Source organism: Bidens hawaiensis, unplaced genomic scaffold (genome assembly GCF_021521415.1).
Source record: "Bidens hawaiensis isolate Kalapana, Puna unplaced genomic scaffold, B.hawaiensis_p1.1 tig00023395_1, whole genome shotgun sequence".
NCBI lineage: Eukaryota > Viridiplantae > Streptophyta > Magnoliopsida > Asterales > Asteraceae > Bidens > Bidens hawaiensis.
In genome coordinates this window covers 216544-240500 of record NW_027493665.1, presented here as the reverse complement: position 1 = coordinate 240500, position 23957 = coordinate 216544, and the positions used below count along the sequence as shown (strand labels likewise).

Sequence of the window (23957 nt, the reverse complement as noted above, 5' to 3'; positions counted from 1 at the left end):
TCTGTTAGTTTTTTAACGTTAAACCAGGGGTATTTTGGTCTTTTTACCTAGTATGTTTTATTTATTGTATTTTTTATTTTATTTATAGTTTTGATTGTTATTCTAGGTAAAAAAGACCAAAATACCCCTTGTTTAACGTTAAAAAACTAGCAGAGTTAATGATTTGGACGATATTGGCAAGAAATTGGAAACCTCAATGGTCCAGTTGCAAAAACAAAACTATTTGGACGAAAATCGCATATTTGACCAAATCTTAAGAACCATTTTGGCACTTTTCTTTCATTTATCTTCATTTTATTTTTAATTTCTTTGATAATTTTAAAAGTGGCTTGTTATAGAACCACCATCCTAATAGTGCACACCATCGTACTTATCATATTATATTGTTCGTAGACAGGCGAGAATAGTCATATAGGTCGCATGTCTTTGTCAATACTTATTAGTTTTGTCAGTCAAAAACATATACATATCATGCGACTTACAAGAGTTATATGATCATTTTTCACATGCCATGCGACTTATAAAGTTATAAGACCATTTTTTCCCCTTATCATATTACCTTTATGGGCCATAGGATATGACACGTCACTAATGTCCGGATCATATGTAAATCGTGTTTGTTTAACCCAATCCTTTTACATGGCAATTATATTAAGACGTTACATGTTTCAATTCGTCCATATGATAAATTTCTTGATTCTTGTTTGAAATCATTCAAAAATATTCATGAACCAAACACTTATTAAAGGTTTTTAACATTACAACCATGTCATGATATCCAGCTCATAAAAAGAATTTACACATTTTGCCTAACCAGTCACTCAATTTAACCTATAAGCAGATTGTAACTTATAACATTAGAAGAAAAACAAAATCAAACATTACTTTTTTAATACCACTTTTTGGAAATCAAGCACATTACATAATACTTATTGCTTCATGTTTATTGCTAGTGGAATATGGGCTGTTACACTAGCATAAGCCCAGCCCAATTCAAGTTAATACTAAAACTACTAATTCATTCCTCAAGGCACTCTACTGGAGGAACAGGGTACCTATTCTTATCAGTACAATAATCATAATTCATATATTTTCTTCTCACAGCCTCTAATTTTCTCAATTGTTGACTGTTTAATTGCCAATAATTTCTGTTATTCCAAAAGTACTTTGTGGAATAACAATCCTTATTTGGGCTATTGGGGTCAGAACGGCAGCCCACAATGTTAAAATCTTGAAAATGGGCCTGAAATGGTGCTTGGGTCCAATTAGCTTTGGTTCTGCCTCCATCAGTAGCCCAATTAGATCCATCCCATAAGCTTACAACCACTTGCATTGCTCTATGAGGGTACCCAACTATACCACTCACTAAGTAGTTCTTGTATACCCTAATCGGTATGTCGTCCACGAAAAACCTGACGAGAAAACCATTAAAACAGGTCGATTTGGGTTGTATTTTATTGGTTACATGTCAAAAGAGTAAAACTGATAAAAATAAATGAGTAAAATGGTCAAGTGTATTGTTTATGGGTTGAATGACGAAATATATTAAAATGAAACAGATAAATAGATATCATCGTCACGTAAAGTGTAACCGAATGTTCACAACTTTTTAAAGTTTTGTTAATAATGCGATATATGTAGTGTTATACATAATACAATAAACTAATGTTTATAAGAAAAAATTTGACAAGTCAAACCAACCCGTATTGATATCCCGGGATAAGAATAGATAAGTACTTACACAATTTGATGTTGGTTCCATAGGAGTTTGTAATAATGAAAATCAGCTGAGGGATCAAACCAAAGACGGGTTCTTTGCTCTCTACCGCCGAGGCCATGTGCAAATACATTTGTTTGTAAAACAACGGGTTTACCTGGTCTGTTTCCCAAGAACTCAAAGTCCAACTCATCGTGTATACCCACATCAGAATTTAACTACATAACATTTCATATAAGATTAAATCAAGCAACATAATAGGAAAAACATTAAAAAAAATGTATTGAAGAGTATAAAAAGTCGACCTTTCAATAGAGAAGGGCGTTTGTAAGTGAACAAACGTATAGTTTCATAAAAACTTAATTAAAGATTCATAACATTTTTTTTAACACATAACCTTAATTGCATCTAGATTTCAATTGTGTGAATAGTATGTAAAAGTAATAAGTTAAGCTCAAACAATAGGCAAATGAGTGGTTTTCCACCATCTCGATCACCTTCACTCGTTTTTGTAAATATTTTTAAGAAAATTTATTTAACAATTAATAAACTAGTTTAAAGTGTTCGTTTGTACATAAAAAGCAGTAACAACGCCACCCGAATCTTTATCTGGAAGTTTAATCTTCATTTGAAAGAATCCGGATCCATAGTATGATTTAGATGCGAATCCAGCACCTATCATAAGTTAAAAGATCGAAGAAATAAGCACACTACAATAAAATTGTAATAATAGTAGACATGGTAAAATGTATACGACTGAAAATCCAATTTATATTAAAACTATAACCTGAAGATTGATCCAATGACAATTGAACTTCTTGTCCATGTTTAAAAAACAAAATACGATCCTTTCCCCAAGTTACATAATAATTTTTATCAAAAGTAGTGTTTTTTGTTGTGGCGTCAAGACAGAAAAACATTACAAACAAAGTGACAATGAGCATCAACATCCTTGGATGAAAACCCATTCTGTGAGCTGGAAGTATAACTTGTTAGTGTGTGTATGATTTATTTTACAAATCAATGGGACTTATATAAGCCATAAGCATATGTTCTTCTCTTTATACTTTCTACAAACTATTTGGTGTTAATTTCGGTATGCCCAAAAGTGATAACACAAACACATCATCAGTGCCAATTTGGAAGTTACTTTGTGGCTCAAACAACTTTATCTGTTTATTTTTGCTATTAATATCAAATACTTATGATTGTAACAAAAAATATAAAATAAAATCAAGTCATTTTCTTGACTTGAACTTGAACTTACCCATGTGTATTTTATTTTATTTTATTTTATTTACCCAATTAATAATGTATTCTTATAAACATCCGCGTAAAATATATTTATCTAAAATGAAGGCTCATGTTAAAACGATTTAGTTTCATATTTATGATCATTTTATTTTTTAAATAGTATGAGGATTAATCAGAGACTAGCTTATATTCAGAAGATATTTAGAGATAAATATCATAGCAAGAATTTGATTTGTAATTATCTTTATAGATTAGCTCATATGTCAATCTCAATATCTATTCATCTCTGTGTATCATTACAAATATGTTAGAATGTAGAAATATAACCATCTTTCTATCTATTTTCACGTGTATACATTTTTACACTTATCTACTATTGTGTATAGAATGTTTACACATTACACTTATCCACTTATAAACTTTAAAAGAAGATATGTGAGTATAAAATGAACATAATTCTTGTAACCTTATCATCTCACTTGTTATACGGGTCATATATCTTCTAACACAGCATAACACTGTCACATCGGTCAACTTTAATAAATTTACATGCTGGTATAAGGTTGTATAACTTTTACATATCACCTTAAATTATTCATGTAATTGCTTGTATAAAACCTAATATTATTTTTATATGGGCCTGAATAAACTTTTTCCACATATCATACTGGCCGTATACCTCCAAACTGCATGATATGTGAAAATGTTATATGGCCTGTATAAGCGCGTTAGTGATATACGTATGGCTTGCAACTTGTAAATTGGTGGCTGGGAAAGTAATCTATAACATTAATGAAGCCTTGAGGTAGTTTGATGTCAGATTGGAGGCTCCCTTTTTAGTTTGTTTGATGTACTGGCTATATGCAACGGTATTAAAGGCATGCTAATCTTACTTGTCTATTTTTAAAAGATATTATATAATAAATAGTTGGATACTCATATGCTAAGATTAGGGATGACGACTATATGGATATACAAGTTGGAAATCATTATATCATATTTCCCATTATGGTATAGTTGTTGCATTGTATCCATATCGTTATATCTTCTTCCATAAGATATACATCTGATATATCGTTACCTCATCACATGTGCGCTAATCTCGAGTTGTATTTAATATACATCGTGAAAGTTATATAAGGTTATCTTAAATGCAATACAATTCGTGATATCTTTTTAACGTTGACGGCTTGGAAGTGAAGTAACATGACCAATTCAAGCACGAGAGATAATTGTTGTCACTTATTTTAGAAAGTTAAAAGCACCGTTAATAACCTGTTTACTTTTTATCTTATTTGAGTTATTTTTTCTAATTGTGCTACAAGTCACATGATTAACAAACTTGAAACTTGGTTGCAATTGTACCATGTTTTCCCTATTTAAAAAAAACCGCTTAATGGTTGGGTGTTTTGGAAAGTTGTGTTATTTTGTCATTTTGCTGTTTATTTTTTTTGTTTTATTATATTTTTGTTTTTTTGTTGTCTTTTAATTTTATTTTGTTTCTTTGTATTTTTTTGGCTCAAGTAACATTTTTTTGATCGGTTTTGGAAGGTCATTTTGATCGGTTTTCGAAGGTCACAACGAGAAAACAATTTTAAAATTAATAATGAACAAAATAAAACGAACGACTTTTATATAATAATAATTAGTACATAACGACTTATGTTTGTTTTCTTTTTTTGTATGTCAGGTGTAACAGATTTTTTGTCTGTTTTAAACTAATAACGAAACAACAATTTTAAAATTGAAAACAAACAAAATAAGCATAACGCATAACCAGGTTTATAAAATAATAATAATTAATACATTATGAGTTCGAAAAAAAACCAAACGAGTTCGGGCAAAAAGTAACAGCATACAAAAAAGAAATCTAAAATGCGCACCACTCGCGTCGTCATCGCCCCCATCTCGTCGAAACGTGGCGCTGGTACTGTGTACTGGGCTCCATGCTGCTGGGTAGACAAATAACCAACCATCCAGTTCACTTGACGCTCTAGTCTCCGTAGGCGGGAGTTAGTGGCTACATCCAAACGCACGGCGCGATGTGTACGCGGAACACGCTGCGGGTGCTGATGCGGTGGCTGTTATGAACACGATAAATTAACGTTAATAAGACGAAGATACAAAAAAAATCAAACGATAAAATATAACGTACCAGATCACTGTCCTCCATGTCCTCATCACCGTCAACCTCGGCCCCCTGAATATCCACATTCGGCTCCTCGATTGGCGGAGGCTCAACAAGCGGGACCTCTACGTATGGGCCAGAATTGAAATTAGTGACCAGCTGATACTGGCGCCCAATCTTCTTGACGATTTGCATGCCATGTGCCCGTCCACGGTCCAGCTCTCGCGGCAGAAGCGGCGGCTTAATGGGTTGGTCTTCCAGTAGGTTCCCGTAGCCCAAAGACAACGCAATCCGCGTAACGTACGTGCCACCGACCAATTTCCCGCGGCTCTGCCTATGCGAGTAAATGGCGAAGTAGTCGCCGAGACAGCGAGCAAGGTTGCAGTGTCTCCCCGTAAGCAGGCATCGCAAAAAAAAGAGGTCATGGAGGTTGCAGTGATCCCCCCCCCCCCCCCCCCGTGACGATCCTGTACGGTATGTGCAATAAGCCTGTGTAGGTACCTGTACAAAAAAATAATAAAATTTAATATTATTATATTATATATAATAGAATATAAATTATAATATAATATAATACTAATATGATATAATATAATATTATACATATACGTGTACAAACCTGTGCAACGGGTCCCTGATGGCTGAGGCTTTGACGTCTGGATTGTATTCTCCTAAGGGGGTAGTAGGCCAAGGTGTATTGCTAATCACCGTCCAAAAACCTCTCAACACGTCATCTGGTGATTCGTGTATGCTCTGCGTGTAAACAGGGGCGGTTATATCCTCAATTGTGTACAAGCCCAGCGCCCTGGCAAACTCCTCCATCGACAGATAACGCCAATTCCCAAAAATACGGAACCGAACCTCCGCCTTACTGGTATCCGCACCCTCAACCAGCATCGGGGCCTGCAAATCTCCCGCCGGGCGTGGCCTGAAACAATATTTACATGTTGGCCTAAATTTTAAACATTGAGGACAATGTCAACCTCAAGTGTGGGGATGGGGGTAAAATTAAAATTTTTGCCTTATAGTGCCTCGATTGTTCGCAAAAGCCGGAATTGTAAATAATTTATTGCTATTATTAATGCCAAGTAGAGGTCTTTGGTCATGGTCAGTTTTTAAGCTTCTCGAAAGTCTTCCCATGCAAATGTTTTTCAAAAAGAAATTTTGAAAATGGGATCGTTTAGGCGGGGATAACGAGTCATGGGGACAGGTACACATGTTTATATCGTCAGCCCTATTCCTCCGGTACGTGTGTGAGTTGACCCAGTATATATAATCCACATATAATACATAGTATATACACATGTCATACGAGTGCCATTATGGAGAGTAACCAGTATGTCCATGATATCTAGAACTTGGTCGTCTCATGCATTTCGAGATCTTAATACCACAACCTGTATGGAGAAATAGGACTGTAGAAACCCACATTATAATGGCCTTTACATATAAAAATAAAAAAATAAAATAATACTCCCTACCCTACATTGTCCCTTAGGAGCCAAGTTTGTGCCTTTTCCCTTTCGTTTGTTTAACCCACATTACAAGCCGTGTTTTCCCTGGGCTTTATTATTTTTAACCATGTGGATGAAATTCGGTGTGTCAAGAGTTCTATATAAGTTGTTTGTCGATCATAGTACACAATGTACGTATGTCTCGATTCAGTGGTTTGTATATATTGATGTTAGTATTTGTAAAAAAAATGAAAAAAAAGAGAGAGAGAAAAAAGTTGGAAAATCAAAGAAAAGCTCAAAAAGAGTCATGTTTGAGTTAATGTCGTTTGTAAATAATAGTGAGTGAGTTGTTTGTTTGTTTGAATAAATTGGGTCTCATCCACCATAAGCTACTAAATAAATCCGCTTCCACACCCTAACCTAAGCCACAACAAAACCCTTAGTTCTATTCTCTATGCAATCGGTGGGTAATGGGTGGAGATATGACTTGCTTCCAAACTTATTACATTGTGTTTATACTTGGTATAGAGGGAAGAGAGATACTAGCACATTTTTTGCTGGTCCAGATATTAAACCGAGAGGAGAGATATTATATTATGAGGGGTATGACCATGTGTGCCTTAACCGGAAATAAAGTACACTTGTTTGGGCGGTTCCATAGTTTTAATTGTAACATTAAATTATTTGGTGGGTTATCAACCTTGACAGTGTCAGTTCTTGGGAATTGGGTATGACCTTATACCTCATTAGTATTAACCTTGGTAATTTATGAATCATCGATCGAGGTGTATGTGTTGCATGAGTGTTTGCTTGAGGGCAGGCAAAAGATAAGTGTGGGGATGTGATGGTTGGGCAAAAGTCGTGTATATTATTATAGTTTTTTGTCTAATTTTAGTTTAAATATTATGTGAACTTTGGTACTTCAAGCGTGTTTATGTGTTTCAGGATACTTGACGTTAAGGACGCTTATCGGGATGAATTACGGGCTTGGAACGAAGATGTAAAAGACTCATAATGATTGGCAAGCTTTCTGATACAAAATAAATGAAGAAAATGAAGAAAATTCTGTCAGACACCCTTAGAGCGGCACTAAGGGAGTTTAGAGATACTCTAACGACTCACATCAGGAAAGTTGACTTTATAGCGGCGCTAAGGGAGTTTAGAGACGCTCTAAAGTCCTCCAGACGGGAAATTAAAACCTAACTCTATTATATTGAGTTTTTAGCCCCCATTCGAGAAATCCTTCATTCCTTCAACCAAGTACAAGCCCTAGGACGATTTTGCATCATCCCAAAGCCTCCGGTTCGTCCGTTCATCGCATGCTTTCATCCTCTCATCAGATAAGCGAATCTTTCGTGATGCCGATGTCAGGCTAAAACCACTGTATTCACTTTAGGCTAGGGTTTTGTGTAAACTAACTTTGATCAGATTCTATGTTTAGAATGAGTATGAACTTGATTGATTGTTTTTAATCTTATTTTACATTACGAGTTGATTGTTTAAACAGTTTATGATTTTGATTGTCAAACTTTGCATCACTTTTCTGGTTGTGTTCATCACATTTAGGGTTAGCTCTTATGTCATTGAACCAATAATCGTTAGTCATTGCTTATAACTGATTTTCATATTTTAAACTGGTAATTGGGTAAACCGGAGTTCAATTGTGTCAACAATTCGGTTAGGGTATCGTTTGTCCTCACAACCCAACTGTTAGGTTTAGTAATTACTGTGCAATTAATCTTATGAATATGTGATTAGTCGGTTATCACATTACCTGAACCTGAAGTGAATCGTTTTCTCATTATTGTTTACAAACTTTTCCAAGTAACCGTGTTTTCTTATAATCATCTTTATAAACTGCTTGACATCGACTGTCCACCTAGAATAATATTTAATAATAATGAACTTTACTTGCACTTTCCACTGATTCCCTGTGGAGACGACCTTACTTACCCATACTAATTATAGGTATTTAAGCTTTATAAATATGTGTTTTTGATTAGAGCACGACATCTACATCAGGCCCCTTAGAGAGAAAGGAAAGAGTTTGAGTTTGATTTGATCGTCTGAACAGTTTTGGATTTTAAAAGTTCCGCAGATTCATAGAAATCGAGATATGTGAGAAAGAGGGTCTTCGTCGAGGAGACCATGAAATTGAACTGAATTTTCCACCATGTGAATGGTTCTAGATTTGATTTCGAAATTTTCGGTGATTTCGGGTGGAGCCACTCCATTGCCATAGCCTTCGAGAGTTGGCTTGGCATATTGGCTAATGTTCGGCTCATTGTTCTAGGCCGCCATCATCTCTTCAATTTGATTTTCTCCTGATGTGGTGGCGTCTACTGATTCGTCTTTGATTGCTTCGGCGGTTTCTGCTGTCCGTTTACGAGTTCGTCGACGAAAGAGTCGTTCCGGTTCAGAAATTGGAGAAACAAGCTCAGGCTCAAAAGTAGAGGACATACACGGGACTAAATCAAAATTAAACACTAAAGTAAAAGTTAGCTAAGGTTAGTCTAAAGGTTAGTCTAAGTTAAACTACGAGTTATGCTACGCTATTTTAAACTAAACTAAACTAAGGTCTAAATTAATTAAGCTAGAGTTAGGTAAGGTAAATAAAGATAAAAAGTAGGCTAGCCGTAAAATTTATATATTTTAATATTTAATAAAAATAAAGGTAAAACAAAATAAGATAGAAGTTAAAACTTTGTACAATTATAGACAATGATTAAATTAAAACTTGAATCGTTCTTAGAAACGTACCGTGTATCCCGGGAACGGTGCCAAAAACTTGATGTGCTTGCGCGTGCGGCTTGTAAAATATAAAAGGATGGTAGATTGGATATTTAGCTTTTGCACAAGATCGTGTTTTAAATTTATAAAAGTGATTTCTACAAAGACTAAACACACACAAAATAGGCAAGTGTACCTATCGTGTATGTAGAATAGTATTGGTAAGAACCAAGTATCGATCCGTGGACACAAAGGTTTCTAATAATAAATCGTTGTTTTACTTTAATCGGAGGTTTTAATCATTTTGGGGTTAATTTTTGAACTTTTTATAAAATGTAAATACTTATATATATAATATATAGGTGACCAAGACAAGAGATTCTAAACGAGTTATTCAATTATGCGAAGGTTACCATCTAATATCTAGAATCCACTCCATTGTTCCTTGATGATTAATAGTTAAACATGTGATAGTCTTGTCCTAATAATATATGATAGAATTATGATCCTCATTTTGGAGTGAACATATTCTATGACATAATGAATAATAGCATGCATATTTTCAAGTCCATCCTATGCTTAATAGCATGCTACCCTGAGAATGTCAATTTAAGTAGACAAGTAGTTGGTAAAGTAGAATGATTAGAATTGACTTTGATTTCTCAAATACCAATTCTAACAACTTCGGGTGGTTGTAGTTAACTCACACAACCTCCCCTTGGTTGATTTATGTAGGTTATAATTACACATTCCATTAACATATGACTTCTTTAACTAATTTGATATCCTAAGCAAAGCCATTTTCGGATTACCAGGGTTTAGAGAAATACATCATAACTTATATCTCATCATTTCTAAGTACAATATATGGATCCATGTTTCGATAATGTATCAAAGTGTTTCTATCTTTCAAGAACATGAATCGATCATGAATGATTGCTAATATAATTGACAATCACCAACTTTGAATTAGTATTTTAAGATGGTGAAACATTTCTCATCAAAAGATAATTTTAAGATAACCATGTACTTTACCAAACTAAACCACATGTTTTATATAATTATCAAGTAAAACAAAGTTTCTTCATATATTTTAGATGGTAAATGGAGTTTAGCTCATAATGAGCATGATGATAAACATTAAGATGGATGATAATAACAAATACATGATTAAACTTGGAACAATCTAACCAAATGTAGATGAAGCTTCCTTCTTAATGATGATGATGATGATGGTTGATGGTGATGACCTCCAAGCCTTCAAACTCTTCACTAAACCTTCTATGTGAGTGTTAGTGTGTATTTTTATAAGAGAGAATCGGATAGAACTCTTTTCAAGGCACACTCTTCAAATGGCACAAGAGCCTCTATTTATAGGCAATCTGGAGTGAGAAGCACGGCCCCGTGCTTAGTGTGCACGCCCCCATGCATTTTTATGACATGTGCCAGATTTATTTTGTCGTTTCTGGAAGGTAGGCACGGCCCCGTGCTTCCTGAGGCACGCCCCTGTGCTTTTTAGTGACATGTGCTAATTCTTTTTGTCGTTTCTGGAAGGTAGGCACGACCCTGTGCTTCCTAAGGCACGCCCCCGTGCTTTTTAATGACATGTGCTAATTCTTTTTGTCATTTCTGAGAGGGAAGCACGGCCCCGTGCTTCCAAAAGCACGGCCCCGTGTCCAGCTGTTCACTATTTTGTCTTTTCTTGTAGATTTTTTTGTCTTTTCTGAAAAGTGACCAGAAGCACGGCCCCGTGCTTCCAAAAGCACAGCCCCGTGTTTCCCAAAAGCACAGCCACGTGTTTTCAAAAGCACAGCCCCGTGTTTTCTGAAAGCACAGCCCCATGTTTCCTAAAGCACAGCCCCATGTTTCCTGAAGCACGGCCCCATGTTTTGCTGTTTTCTTTGGTTTTTCTTTGTTTTTTTCATTCGTTTCTTCGTTTGAGGCTTGGATTCACCTGAAAATACATTTTAACATGATAAGTAGTTATTTTAACTATATTATACGATAAAAGTTGCAGTTTTTAGAGATTATTTGATGCTAAAAAGATGTATATTTTTATATACATCAGTAAACAATCTCTCCCACGGTGTATTCTTCCAACAATTCTTTCTATCCTCTCTTCCGCCCGAACCATATTTATAAACTCCGTAGACAAGGTCGAGGAAGGTTGTGGCTCCATTTTCTGAAGCTGCGTAAACCGGATTTGATAATCGGACTGCGGGTCAAACCTCAAATGCTCGTAATCATCAAGTACTTCGTCCCCGAAAATGTATGTATCCGCCATCTATGTTAACACATAAATATAACCGGTTATTGTCAAACCCGTAAGCCAAACCCGTTTCCTTGTCAAACCCGTAACCCAAACCCGTTTCAGGGTCAAACCCGTAACCCAAACCCGTTTCCGGGTCAAACCGTAACCCAAACCTGATTATTATCAAACCCAATTAAGCCAAAACCATTCCTCTGTTTCGGCTAAATCCAAATCCAAACCACAATCCACACAAACACTATCCAATTATCAATTCATATCATAATCTAATTCACTCTAAATTTGATCTGAACTCAAACCGAAACCAAAATTATAAAAATAAACAATAACAGAGTCTAATTACGGATCTACTAACTAAATCAAGAGCAATCGAACAAGGTAACCCAAACCCGTTTATCACAAACCCAAACCCGTTAAACACCATACCCGTAACCCAAACCCGTTTTCTATCCATCCCTTAATCAAAACCCTTAAATCAACCAGTTTGATGAACACCTATATCAAAATAGAGTAAACCATAGTTACCTTTTTGTTGCCGTGTCGGAGTTGGTGACGAAGTTCGGGACTATTGGGGGACGGCGAATTAGGGTTTTAGTGTCAAATGTGGTGTTTGTTTGAGATGGAATGTGTAAACTGATGGGGGGAGGCGGGTTAGGGTTGTGTTTAACGTCGATCCGCGGCACATCGCTCGATCCGCCGCTTAGTAGTATATATATATATATATATATATTAATTAAACTATCTAAGGTATAAATAAATTTTATATAAAATAATATTATATATTCATAATATACAAACGGATTTAAACTAATAAAAACTCAAATTTGATATGGAACCAATACTAAATTACAAATTTGAATATATAAACGAATTGAATTAATAACAATTAACAACACAAATTTTATATTAAACCAATAATAAATTACAAATTTGAATAAATACATCAAAAGGCACTGGATATTACATCAAATTTGAATAAATACAAATTCAAAATAGCATCAACACAGCAGCTCTTTGCCGGCCCACGGCTACAGGTTTCCCCCACTAGAAATGGTGGATAATTATTACGCTCGGGTATCTCGGCCGGCCGACAGCAGCTCCCCAGCCACCCGGAATGTCAATTCCGGAGCACTCCTAGATACACCGGAACTAGTACCGTAAACAGGTACCGTTATGCCACATATTTCCTCCATCAGCTGGCCCTTGCGATCTATCATGCAAGGCGACTGCTTGTGGGGACACCGAATTCATCAAAGATCGGTGCCATCTTCCTTATTACATTTGGGAACCCACCCCATGGAGGTGATACGAGACTTTATTACAGAGCTACCAATGCTTCCCGACACAATCACCAAAATCCCAAGTAAAGGACACCGTCGGGATATATGAATGGGGACTACTAAAGTGTTCCGCCTGCTCACGGCAGTTGCACTGGTAGCTCAAAAGTTCAAAATAGCATCTACACAGTCACCACTATTATTTTTAAAATATATGTAAACAGCCGAATGCAACTTGAAAAATATATATTTTTATATATATTTTTAAAATCTATTTTATATATATTATTAATTTTTAAAATCTACTTTGTATATATTATTAATAAATATATATTTTTATATATATTTTTAAAATCTATTTTGTAATAATAACGGACTCCAAAATAACATCTAAGCAGCCACCACTATCTGAGAACGAAATTATTATGGCTGCATAGAAGCTATTTTCGGACTCCGTCGTCATTATTTTCCGCCAACATGTGGTTTTATCTGGGCCTTTATTTTGTAATAATAACGGACTCCAAAATAACATTCACACAGCCACCGCTATTTCTGAACGAAAATTATTATGACTGTGTAGATGTTATTTTCGGACCCCGTCGTCATTATTTTCTGGTGGCGATGGTGGTTTTGGTGGTATAATCTGGAGGATGTTTTGAGTGAAAGGTTGAGCGTTTATTTTGATTTTGGCGATTTGAACGGTTAGAACCCGTGGGTATTTAACATCTTCAAAAAATAAATTCGATAAGCCGTGGATCGACCACTAAGCCGCGGATCCGATTTACAGCAGAATCCGTCGCGGATCGACCCCTAAGCGGCGGATCCGATCTACTTTTTGAAGATATTTATTATTATTTTAATATTTATGGTTCTGTTATATTTTTTTTTCTAATTTATGTTTTTTTTAATGCAATTTTTATTTTCTCATAAAAGTTATATTTTATAAGTTAGATTTTTAAAAAAATAAATTATTTATAAGTTAGATTTTTTATAATGTTTTATATTTTTAAATATCATGTTTTATATTTTGAAATAATTTTTTATTTAAAATTTATTCTCGAAAATATTATTTTAAAAAATATATTATATTTAAGTTATACATGTTATCATGTTTTATATTTTTAAACAAATATATCATCAAATATAATGTTTTATATTTTGAAATAATTTTTTATTTAAAATTTATTCTTGAAAATATTATTTTAAAAATTATATTATATTTAAGTTATACATGTTATCATGTTTTATATTTTAAACAAATATATCATCAAATATAATGTTTTATATTTTGAAATAATTTTTTATTTAAAATTTATTGTCAAAAATATTATTTAAAAAAATATATTATATTTAAGTTATACATGTTATCATGTTTTATATTTTTAAACAAATATATCATCAAATATAATGTTTTATATTTTGAAATAATTTTTTATTTAAAATTTATTCTCGAAAATATTATTTTAAAAAATATATTATATTTAAGTTATACATGTTATCATGTTTTATATTTTTAAACAAATATATCATCAAATATATTTGTTTAAAAAATATGTTATTTTTTTAAATAAACATATTAACAAAATATAGTATTTTTTAAATATCATTTCTTATATTTTTAAATAATTTTTTAACATGTTTTATATAAACAGATTTATACTAATAAAAACACAATTTTATATTTAACCAATATCATTTCTCTTTGCCCCACTAAAAATGGGGTAGAATCATGAAGCCCGCGTATCTCTGTTGGTCGGAGCACTCTAGCCACCTGATTATCAAATCCGCCAGGATACACGGGATAACTTTAAATAAGGTACCCTATACAGTACCGTTGTGGAAGCTCTTGCGATTTACTATGGGTGCCATCTTTGTTGATACAGGAAACCCAATACAGGCATCGGTGCCATCTTTGTTGACACAGGAAACCTCATGGTAAATCGATCGCTCACGTTTTCAAAATAACATCTACACAATCACCTTTTAAAGTTATATATTTTATCAAGTTATTTTTATTTAATAACACAAACATTTTACAAATCATCCTAAATAAACTGGCTCTTCAGCTTGCACTCGCCAAGTTTCCCTTATTTGCATATACTCTTTTATACGATCTTCGTACAAAGACCTCCATTCGTGCGCCGCTTCGTTGGCGTATCCTTCCCATTGACGTGCTGGTAGCGGCACAGGGAAATTCCATTCTAATTGTATGTTAAGCAAATGATTATCCTTAACATTTAACACTACTATTATCGGAATCTGAGATAGTGGTTCCGGACTCATTCTCATTGGGAAGTAACTCTCACTGGAGGTCAGATGGAGGTTGATTAAAACACAATCATACGTCTGAGCCACTACGTGTCCGTGCCCAGGTAACTTAAACCACCTACTCTTTTGCTGGAATAAAGCGGACGTTGAGCAGTCCAGCGAATCACGAACCGTGTCATAATTACCTGTTACCTCATAGTTCAACCTTTGGCTCCACCAGGATTTGTTAGTGACCATCTCATTCCTCATGCTTGCTCTGACCTTCCAGTTCTGTTGACGCATGCCTAAGCCGACAGCGATTGCTCTAAAACCGCAATTACCATCTGGCTTTATATCTTTTATTCCTGAAATGAATGGGTATGCCCAGGTTGGAATGAGGTGCCTATAACTTTCTATGATTGGGACACCCTTAGGGTCACGCAGTAATGGAAAACGAAGGTCGGTTGGAGTTTCATGCTTTTTAGATGAGCGTTTCGGTGGTTTAGGTATCTTAAACCGGGCATGTGACTGAGACTAGGAACGCGACAACGATTGGGTGGGGGCTTCGGGTGTTGGTTGCTGTGACATAGAGGGGGCGTAGGAGCTATGTCTGTGGGGATCAAAAGACATGGAGGGGGCGTAGGAGCTGTGTCTGTGGGGATCAAATGACGGGGAGGTAGCGTAGGAGCTGTGCCTGTGGGGATCAAATGACGGGGAGGTAGTGTAGGAGCTGTGCCTGTGGGGATCAAATGACGGGGAGGGGGCGTAGGAGCTGTGTCTGTGGGGATCAGTTGACCGGGACGGGGAGTACGAGCTCTGTCTAGGGGTATCTCTTTTCTTGGCTTGTTGGTTTAGATTTGGACGCCTCCTAGGGTCGTCACGTTTCTCAGGCTCCTCCTTGTTTGATTTCCCAGAAAAAACAGACATTATCTTTGAGAATAAACTTTTTTTTTGCATTCGGTTGTTTAGTCCTAGAACTTGTTTTTTCACATGTTCCAGTTCCGCTTCATAGTCTGGTTCTTTGTGTCCAACAGACGCCAGACTGAAATCGAGCTTCCTCCAAAAGGGGTCTATGTCTTTTAATGGAATGCGTATATTGTTAATAGTGTGCCAGTTAAGCTTACAAGCACACGGTAAGCCCCATGATGTTTGTAACCGGTGGTCGCACTCCGACCCCGTATCTAGCAATGTGTCAAGCAAGGTCAGCTCTTTGTCAAGTTTAGCGATAGCAAAAAGTGACACCCTGTTATGTAGCTTTTCAAACAAAGTCAACTGATGGTACTTCTTGATCCTAACACGAGAGTCTTCAAGGGTCGCACTGATTTCTTCCATTTGGGAATTCACGACTTCAAGGGCAAACGCCGCAATAGAGTCTAGCGAATTGTTTGGCCCCGAAAGGTGTCTCTTCAAGTTTGCGTGCTGGCCCTCTACTCTGTTTGTTGTATGCTCGCCGAAGTTTAGTCGGTCGTCAATCCAGCACGACACGAACTTCTCTTTGTAGGGTACCAACCAGTTGTCGCGAATATAATACCAAGCCTCTACAAACAAATAATAAAAAAAACAATTTAGGCAATGTACAACTAGAATCTAAAATCATGTTTACATAAAGGACAAAGACTTACCACGTCTGCCGTGTCCAGCTAACGCGGCTTCCATTTGACCGCAGTTATAGTCGTACATAGATTTTGTTGGCGACTCATACAATACTTTCCACCAGTAATTGAATGATTTAGAGATATCATCCTGGAAAAGACTCTTATGTTTTCTCTATATGTTCTGCATGATGTGCCACCTACAAAGGTTTTTGGTAGCATTGGGAAAGACTGTTTCACAGGCATTCATCAAGGCTTGGTCCCTGTCAGTCAGGATGACACGCGGCTCCCTGCAGTCGACGAGCATGTCTTTAAGGCGTTCAAGGGCCCATGTGAAGTTACACTCTTGCTCCCTAAAGATAACTGCGTGCGCAATACAGAAAGACTTTGATGTCGACGTCACACCAACAAACTGAACGAACGACCACTTGTACATGTTGGTGTTGTACGTCGTGTCAATCAGCAGCAAATCTGGGAACACACGCCACATGGTATGCGACTTCTCATGAGAAAAGAAAACATTCTCCGTCCTATTGGTGGAAGGATTCTCCCATGTGTAAAAGGTAAACCCATGGGTTTGAAGAAAGTTTTCAAGTACCTACATTGGGTTTAACAAAAAATTAATAAATATTACAAATATTCTTATTAAACATGATAATTATAATAAAATGATATTATTAATAATATTCTTATTAAATCTTACAGAATATATATTTTTTATATATGATAAAACAAAACAATATATATTCAAAATAATATATATTAAAAAGACACTTACAAAATAATAATATTCTGACAACAAGTACCTGCATGGGGGTGTCACCAATTTTATCTTGGTCACGAAGAACCTTCACGACGTTGTTTATATCCCTAGTAATACATTTGTTACCGGGAAAGCTTTTCTTTAGGGCTGACTTAATTTTAGCAGGCCTCAGACCCTGCCTATGCAACGTCGCAACCATATCAATTTCCTCGTCGGTCAGTTTCCTTAGTGTCGGGCGCCCCTCCTCAAACAAAACGGGATCGTGGTTGTGCGTCTCGTTGACAACCTCTACCTTCCAACAATCACCTGGCGCGTTGTACCTCCCGACAAGTTTAAATGGACAACCCCTTTTAATACTCCCGGTATGCCTCACCGTTCCCTTGAGTTTTGGTTCCCCACCTCGATTGCATACAAGTTTAACACTTCTCTCCCTTGAACGTTGGACTGAGATAACACAACCATGCTCACGTCCTGTCTTCTTAACCCAATCCACCAACTCAGCAACAGAATCAAAATACTGATATCAAGCAATGTAAATAAAGTAATATTTAGTAACGTGTTGAAAAAGAATAATAATAATTTTTTTTAAAAAAAATAGGTTATACATTATTAGTTACATAAGAAAATGACGTCTCCCGTATGAAACGATCACCACTACCACCATCATCATCATCATCATCAACATCGTCATCGCCTCCTTCGCGGTGACCCTCTTAAATGCCATCAACGACGTTGCTCGTGACTGGTCTTGACATGTATGGTTGCTCTCTTAAAGGTAACTGGTACGAATTCTGAGTTCCGTAATACGGACCGTCTACATATAACTGCTACGAAGAGTGACAATAAGACTCCTCGACTCTGGCCTCATATGTATTAGACGATGTCCTATTATCCTCCGGCCACGAAGGGTGACTACTGCCGTATATGATATACCCCTGATAAAAAATATTTTGGCAAGACAACGTATAATATTTAAAAAATAAATAACGCGTTGTTGTACTATATAAACACACTAAATAACCTGGTCAGGATTTGGTAAGTCTTACTGCTCGATATTTCCATACCCCGGCTCATGGTTCAAGTCGCGAAGTTCATTCAAATCTGGCAAGCCCGACTGCTCCGGCTGATCGTTGTATGCGTAGCCCGACTGCTCGTCGTTCCCGTCACCAAACAAAATATCATATAAATCCATTATAGTTTAACAAACACAAAACACAAATGCTTTCTATATCTAATCAACAAAAAGTATTGTCTACAATATTTTGATGATATATGAGAAATGAGCATGATATATGTAGAGAAAGGGAGACGGATGTGCCAAAATTAAATTATTGACTTGATCAGCGGCGGATCGATCGATCCTCGGCGTATTAGGTACGGTTTATGACGGATTTGATATGCCGATGTTGATGTGTACTCGATAAGCGGCAGATCGCTCAATCAGCCGCGTATTTGGTACAAACATAATAAGACAAAACCTGTTGACATAATAGGACAAAAAGGTGTGATCCGCAGCGGATCGGTCGATAAGCCGCGTAGTGAGTGGGTGTTTTAATTTTTGAGTGGTGTCTCTAACATCACCCTTTGAGAAACAAGACTAGATATAGATATTATTCATATCGACATATATTTATTATAACACATAAATCTAACAAAAAGTATAGTGTCGTTTAGCTGTATAAACATAGATACATTACATATCTACATATACATACATACAGATTCCTAAAAAAAGGGGTTGTGGTGCGATTGCCTGCGGCAGTTTCCATACCCATTTCACAGTTTCCCAAAACTACTTCTATTCTATTCCTTCTTCTACACACCTCTTCAACTGTCTATTCTCATTTCATTTCGTTCCAGTTATTATTATTATTATTATTATTATTCACTCAAATCAAATGAACTACAATGATGCTGACAAGTAAGTCTTAACACTAATTCACACCACTCTGCTTCTTCATTTGTTTTAGGGCTTTTTAATCTACTGGTTATTATCTTTATTATAGCTTATTTATATGATTTGTTATGTGGTTTGAGAACAATGCAGATAGATTATGTTATGTTATGCCCATTTTGTTAAGTATTTCAGACTTTGCTTTTGCTTCATTTCATGACTTCTGCTTGGTCGGGGTAAACGGGTTCGGGTCAAACCCGAGAACCCATTTAGCTAAATGGGTCGGGTATGGGTCAACCTGGCCGGTTCGTGGGTTGACCCGTTTAACCTGTTTATTTTCATTTTATTTTTTTAAAATGTCTTTTGTGTTAGAAGTTAAATAAATGGGTTGGGTATTTTGTGCCAAAATTTATAAATAATAAGGAAATTGGCATCACATTTTATAATTAAAATGTAATTGTTTTGCATAAATTTGTATTCTCTGTTGTAAAAATATAAATTTTTATAAATAATAAGGAAATTGGCATCACATTTTATAATTAAAATGTAATTGTTTTGTATAAATTTGTATTCTTTGTTGTAAAAATATAATTTTTTATAAATAATAAGGAAATCGGCATCACATTTTATAATTAAAATGTAATTGTTTTGTATAAATTTGTATTCTTTGTTCTAAAAATATAAATTTAACATGTTAATATGTTGGAAAGATAAAAAAAATAATTTTCAGGTCAAACGGGTCGGCTTCAGGTCAACCAGCGAATATATGGGCTGTGTTCATGTTCATGTGCGGTTGGATCCGCCAACCTGCAAACACGACCCATTCAAATTGTCGGGTTCATGTCAAAGTCTTTTGCTTGATAAATTAAGAATCAAAATGAAGTTAAGGATCGGGACTTTGATTTTGTTCATAATATTCTTTTATGTTAAATTTCAGCAAGGAAATGTGGGATTGGCAAGATGAAGACTACAGTTTGCAAACAAGTAAGATTCGGTTCAGCATACGATTGCTTATCGTTTATCTCTCATTAACATGATCAACATATGATAGTATTTTTTTTAATATTAATCGGTTAAAATGGTTGTAAGCAGATGCTTCTAATAGCCTATGGAACAACGTAACCGAGAATCAAGATGATCTTTCGTGCGTGTTTAATGAAACGACTCCAGCAAAGGCCTTAGAGGATTTGGATTACCAAGTTAACTACAATGGTAACATTTTAACTTTTTTGTTCTAACATAGGTATAAACTTGTGACATTAATAATTTAAATACAAGGAATAAAAATGCAGATAACATAAACAAGGAAACCGAGCCATGTAAAGAAGCATTTTCACAAGCAAAAAGACGCCGAATGCTGCATTTTGATAATGAAATTTCGGATATGGATGTTATGCCATTTTGTGAAGAGGACTATTCGTCTGTATATCTAAAATCTAAGGTTGGTTAAATTTATTTTCAAATTTTTATTTTTAATCAAGTGAAATAAGTTATGTTATTTTAGGTGTTAAACGAGCAGGAATGGGATACTTCGATGGATGAAGCTTTATCTGATATGAATCAATGGGTTGCTGGATTTGCAGGTTTGACTTTAATTTAACCTCACAGTTGACTTTTACTTGCATTTACACAAATTTGACCGTTTTCACATTGTAATTATTATTTTAAGGAATGAACATAAACAGACATGAACATATTCATTTTGTTAACGAACAAACACGAACAAGAAACCTCGTTCACTTAATTGTTCGTGTTCGATCATTTGCTCGGTTAAAGTTAAACGAACGGACACGACACGTCTCGTTAATGTTCGTTCCAAATGTTTACATGCCTACCAACACCTCCATGATTGTTTCTTATAAAAATTTGTACTTGGATCATCTACCATATTTCAATAATACTAAAATCCTTATATTAATTATGACCAGTTAATTCGTTGTTTCTAGATGACACATCTGGTAACGAGGGTCTAGATCTGTCTTCAGAGGAATGGCTAGCCGATTGTTTAATAAGCGATACGGAAATGCATTTAAATATTGATGATTCGTATGTTTCTATAAACTCTATGGTAATTCATTAAATTAACTATTAACGACTGGAATATTAACTTAATTACCAATATGTGCAAAACAGGAATCCATCTGCTGATGTCCAGATTGATCTTACCGGTACACAAACTATATCTAATATTTCATAATCTTCACTTATATGTAATATCTGTTACTAAATCATAACTTTATAGAGTCAAATGATTTTGAACGCGAGAACGGATGCGGTGCCAGTCAAACACTCCTCACGCCTACTCGTAAAAATATCACCTTAAAAGGTTTGTTTCATTTTTAATCTTTTTTTTCTCTCATTTCGTTTATGTTTAATTTCAAATAAATACCATTTCTGATAGTTTAAATTAGAGGTGCAAATGAGCCGAGCCGCCGGAGCCCGAGCTCAACTAGTCTCAAGCCCGGCTCGTTTACATAAGAGAGCTCTAGTTTAAGCTCTATCTAAAGCTTGGGCTCAGCTTGTTTATTATTATTATTATTATTATTTTTTTTTGTATACATGTTAAGTGTTTCCATATATATATTTATACTTGTAATTATATAGTTTAACTAAAATGACTAAAATACCCTTCCATTTAGGATAAGTGATAAGAAACTAAAGGTGTTAGTGTCTTGGGCTAAAATGGGAAAAAAGGAAACCACATGGACTAAATCTGTGAATAAAAGGTTTTGGACCAAAACCGAGATTTTTGCCAAACTAAAAGGGGCGAAAACCGTATTTAACTCCGTATATTATTTAGTTTATTTAATAATATTTTTACATAAAATAATTTTTTATATAAAAATATATTTTTTATATCAAATAAAGTTTATATCTTTATATTAATTAATTGGGTCGCTCGAGCTCGAGCTCGTTAATGTAACAAACTATATATTAATTTAGTAATAGTTAATGCATTAATTATAAATAAATAAATATTTTTTTATATCAAATAAAGTTTATCCAAAGACATGTTTGATCCATTTTTACATGAACCCATTTTCACGAGAACCCGTTTTCTTGATTGATCTTAATCTTGGCTTCTTCTAATGTTTAGGAAAAAGGTCTTTTATCAAGAAGCCAACAAAGACGACATCATCGGTTGTGCTTCCATTCGACTTTGTAAAACCATGCGGTATGCAAGGAGCCGTTACCATAAAAGACATAAACCAGAAAATATTGACTCCACCGCCCTCAAAATTAAAGTACAATAAGGAAAATGCCACTAAATCATACCCGACTTCCGCCTTCTCAGGCAAACCCGTTGTTGGTCAAACCAAGATTCGAACCGAAGGGGGAAAAGGAAGTATTACTATTATGAGAACCAAAGGATGATCAAGGAAGGGTATTTTGGTCCTTTTAGTTAGTCTTTTTGTGAGTAATAATATCTCCTTAAAAATGAGAAAAAGACCAAAGAGAAAAGGTTAAAAGAGAAGCATTTTGGTGGTCATGATTAAGTTATCAAACTATGCAAAGTGTTTGTATCTTGATGAAATGGTTTTAGTTGGCAGATTCCTGTTTTTATCTTTTTGTATGTAGAAAAATACAACTAAAACTAATTTGTATTTGTATGTTGTTTTTGTGATATGTTCTTATCAAGGTGGGGGTGGGTCTGGTTGTCTATCTCATAATGGGGTGTTTGGATGCTTGCAGTGCATCAAACCGAGAACCGGTTTAAATTTTGATGGGGTGTATGGATCGATGCATGTAGTGCGTCATAAGTATTGAGCCAAGAAATGAACCAAAAATCGCAAAGGTAGTAAGGGGTGGTGAAAAAGGTTGGTTTAAATTGTGGTGTTACTCCACTTGTGTGTTTGATGTATGGTTCAATGATTCAAAATTGTCATAAAAGTTCATAATTGTATTACATGGATATGGGTGTTTAATAGGCAAGTGCCCGTATTTGATGGTATGTACAAGAGTTGGTGCAATAAAGTCCATACTTTTATGGCACTAAATGGATGGGTTGGATAATGAATGTTTGTTAAAACCGGTTACTTTTATGTGCAGGTTGCTTTAGGGTTATTTAAATTGATTGGGTGGGTGGGTGACTTAACGAAAAAATACCAGGTTCTTGAGGGCGTCCATGTTTTATCATTAGTGGGCGGGTTATTTCTGAAACTGGAGATAATTTGGAGACGCTTAAATGCTTTGTACGGCTGGGTTGGGCTAGCTGATGGGGGCATTTTACCATTGGGTCACTCCGTACAGGGTACCTAGACAATTCTCAGTTTGTTGGTCGTTCAAAAAAAAAGAATAGGCAAATTAATTCAAAATATATATCGTCTTCAATTCAATTTCCGAAATAAACCCACTCCATGATGAGACACTTGAGACTTGTCACGTGTATTATTTGTTCAGATTGTATGAGACGTACAAATCTTAACGGGTCCCACATAATAGTTAATATATGCACGTGTAATGTACAAAGAAAACTTAAGTTTATATAGTATAATTTAAAAATAATTATAAAAACTCTTGTTTCAAAAAAAAAAGAAGTGTACTTTTTTTATTCAAAAACACTAATACATATAATAAAAGTGATTTAATTTTTGAAAAAAAAACTGTAAATTTAATTAATATTCAAAGAAA

General features: G+C 35.1%; 3 protein-coding genes across 4 annotated transcripts; 1 reads left to right on the top strand and 2 right to left on the bottom strand.

The window, feature by feature from the left end:
- Window positions 1–987: 987 nt before the first annotated feature.
- On the bottom strand, window positions 988–2685 carry LOC143567368 (xyloglucan endotransglucosylase/hydrolase protein 2-like). The gene is made up of 4 exons (XM_077053809.1): window positions 2505–2685; window positions 2292–2392; window positions 1742–1935; window positions 988–1412 (listed from the first exon to the last, which is right to left on the bottom strand). The coding sequence occupies exons 1-4, from the start codon at window positions 2683–2685 to the stop codon at window positions 1019–1021; spliced, it is 870 nt and encodes a 289-aa protein (XP_076909924.1). The 3' UTR covers window positions 988–1018.
- Window positions 2686–16843: 14158 nt separating this feature from the next.
- Window positions 16844–18623, bottom strand: LOC143567388 (putative protein FAR1-RELATED SEQUENCE 10). Its single transcript, XM_077053826.1, has 5 exons — window positions 18478–18623; window positions 18257–18366; window positions 18049–18143; window positions 17475–17948; window positions 16844–17266 (listed from the first exon to the last, which is right to left on the bottom strand). The coding sequence occupies exons 1-5, from the start codon at window positions 18621–18623 to the stop codon at window positions 16844–16846; spliced, it is 1248 nt and encodes a 415-aa protein (XP_076909941.1).
- Window positions 18624–19221: 598 nt separating this feature from the next.
- On the top strand, window positions 19222–22905 carry LOC143567367 (protein XRI1-like). 2 transcript variants are annotated; one of them, XM_077053808.1, is made up of 9 exons: window positions 19222–19352; window positions 20263–20309; window positions 20418–20537; window positions 20618–20766; window positions 20845–20908; window positions 21272–21371; window positions 21459–21493; window positions 21568–21651; window positions 22423–22905. In XM_077053808.1, the coding sequence occupies exons 1-9, from the start codon at window positions 19330–19332 to the stop codon at window positions 22698–22700; spliced, it is 900 nt and encodes a 299-aa protein (XP_076909923.1). In that variant the 5' UTR covers window positions 19222–19329; the 3' UTR covers window positions 22701–22905. The 2 variants fall into 2 exon arrangements, with proteins under 2 accessions (XP_076909923.1, XP_076909922.1); XM_077053807.1 differs by having other exon boundaries at window positions 20830–20908.
- Window positions 22906–23957: the final 1052 nt, after the last annotated feature.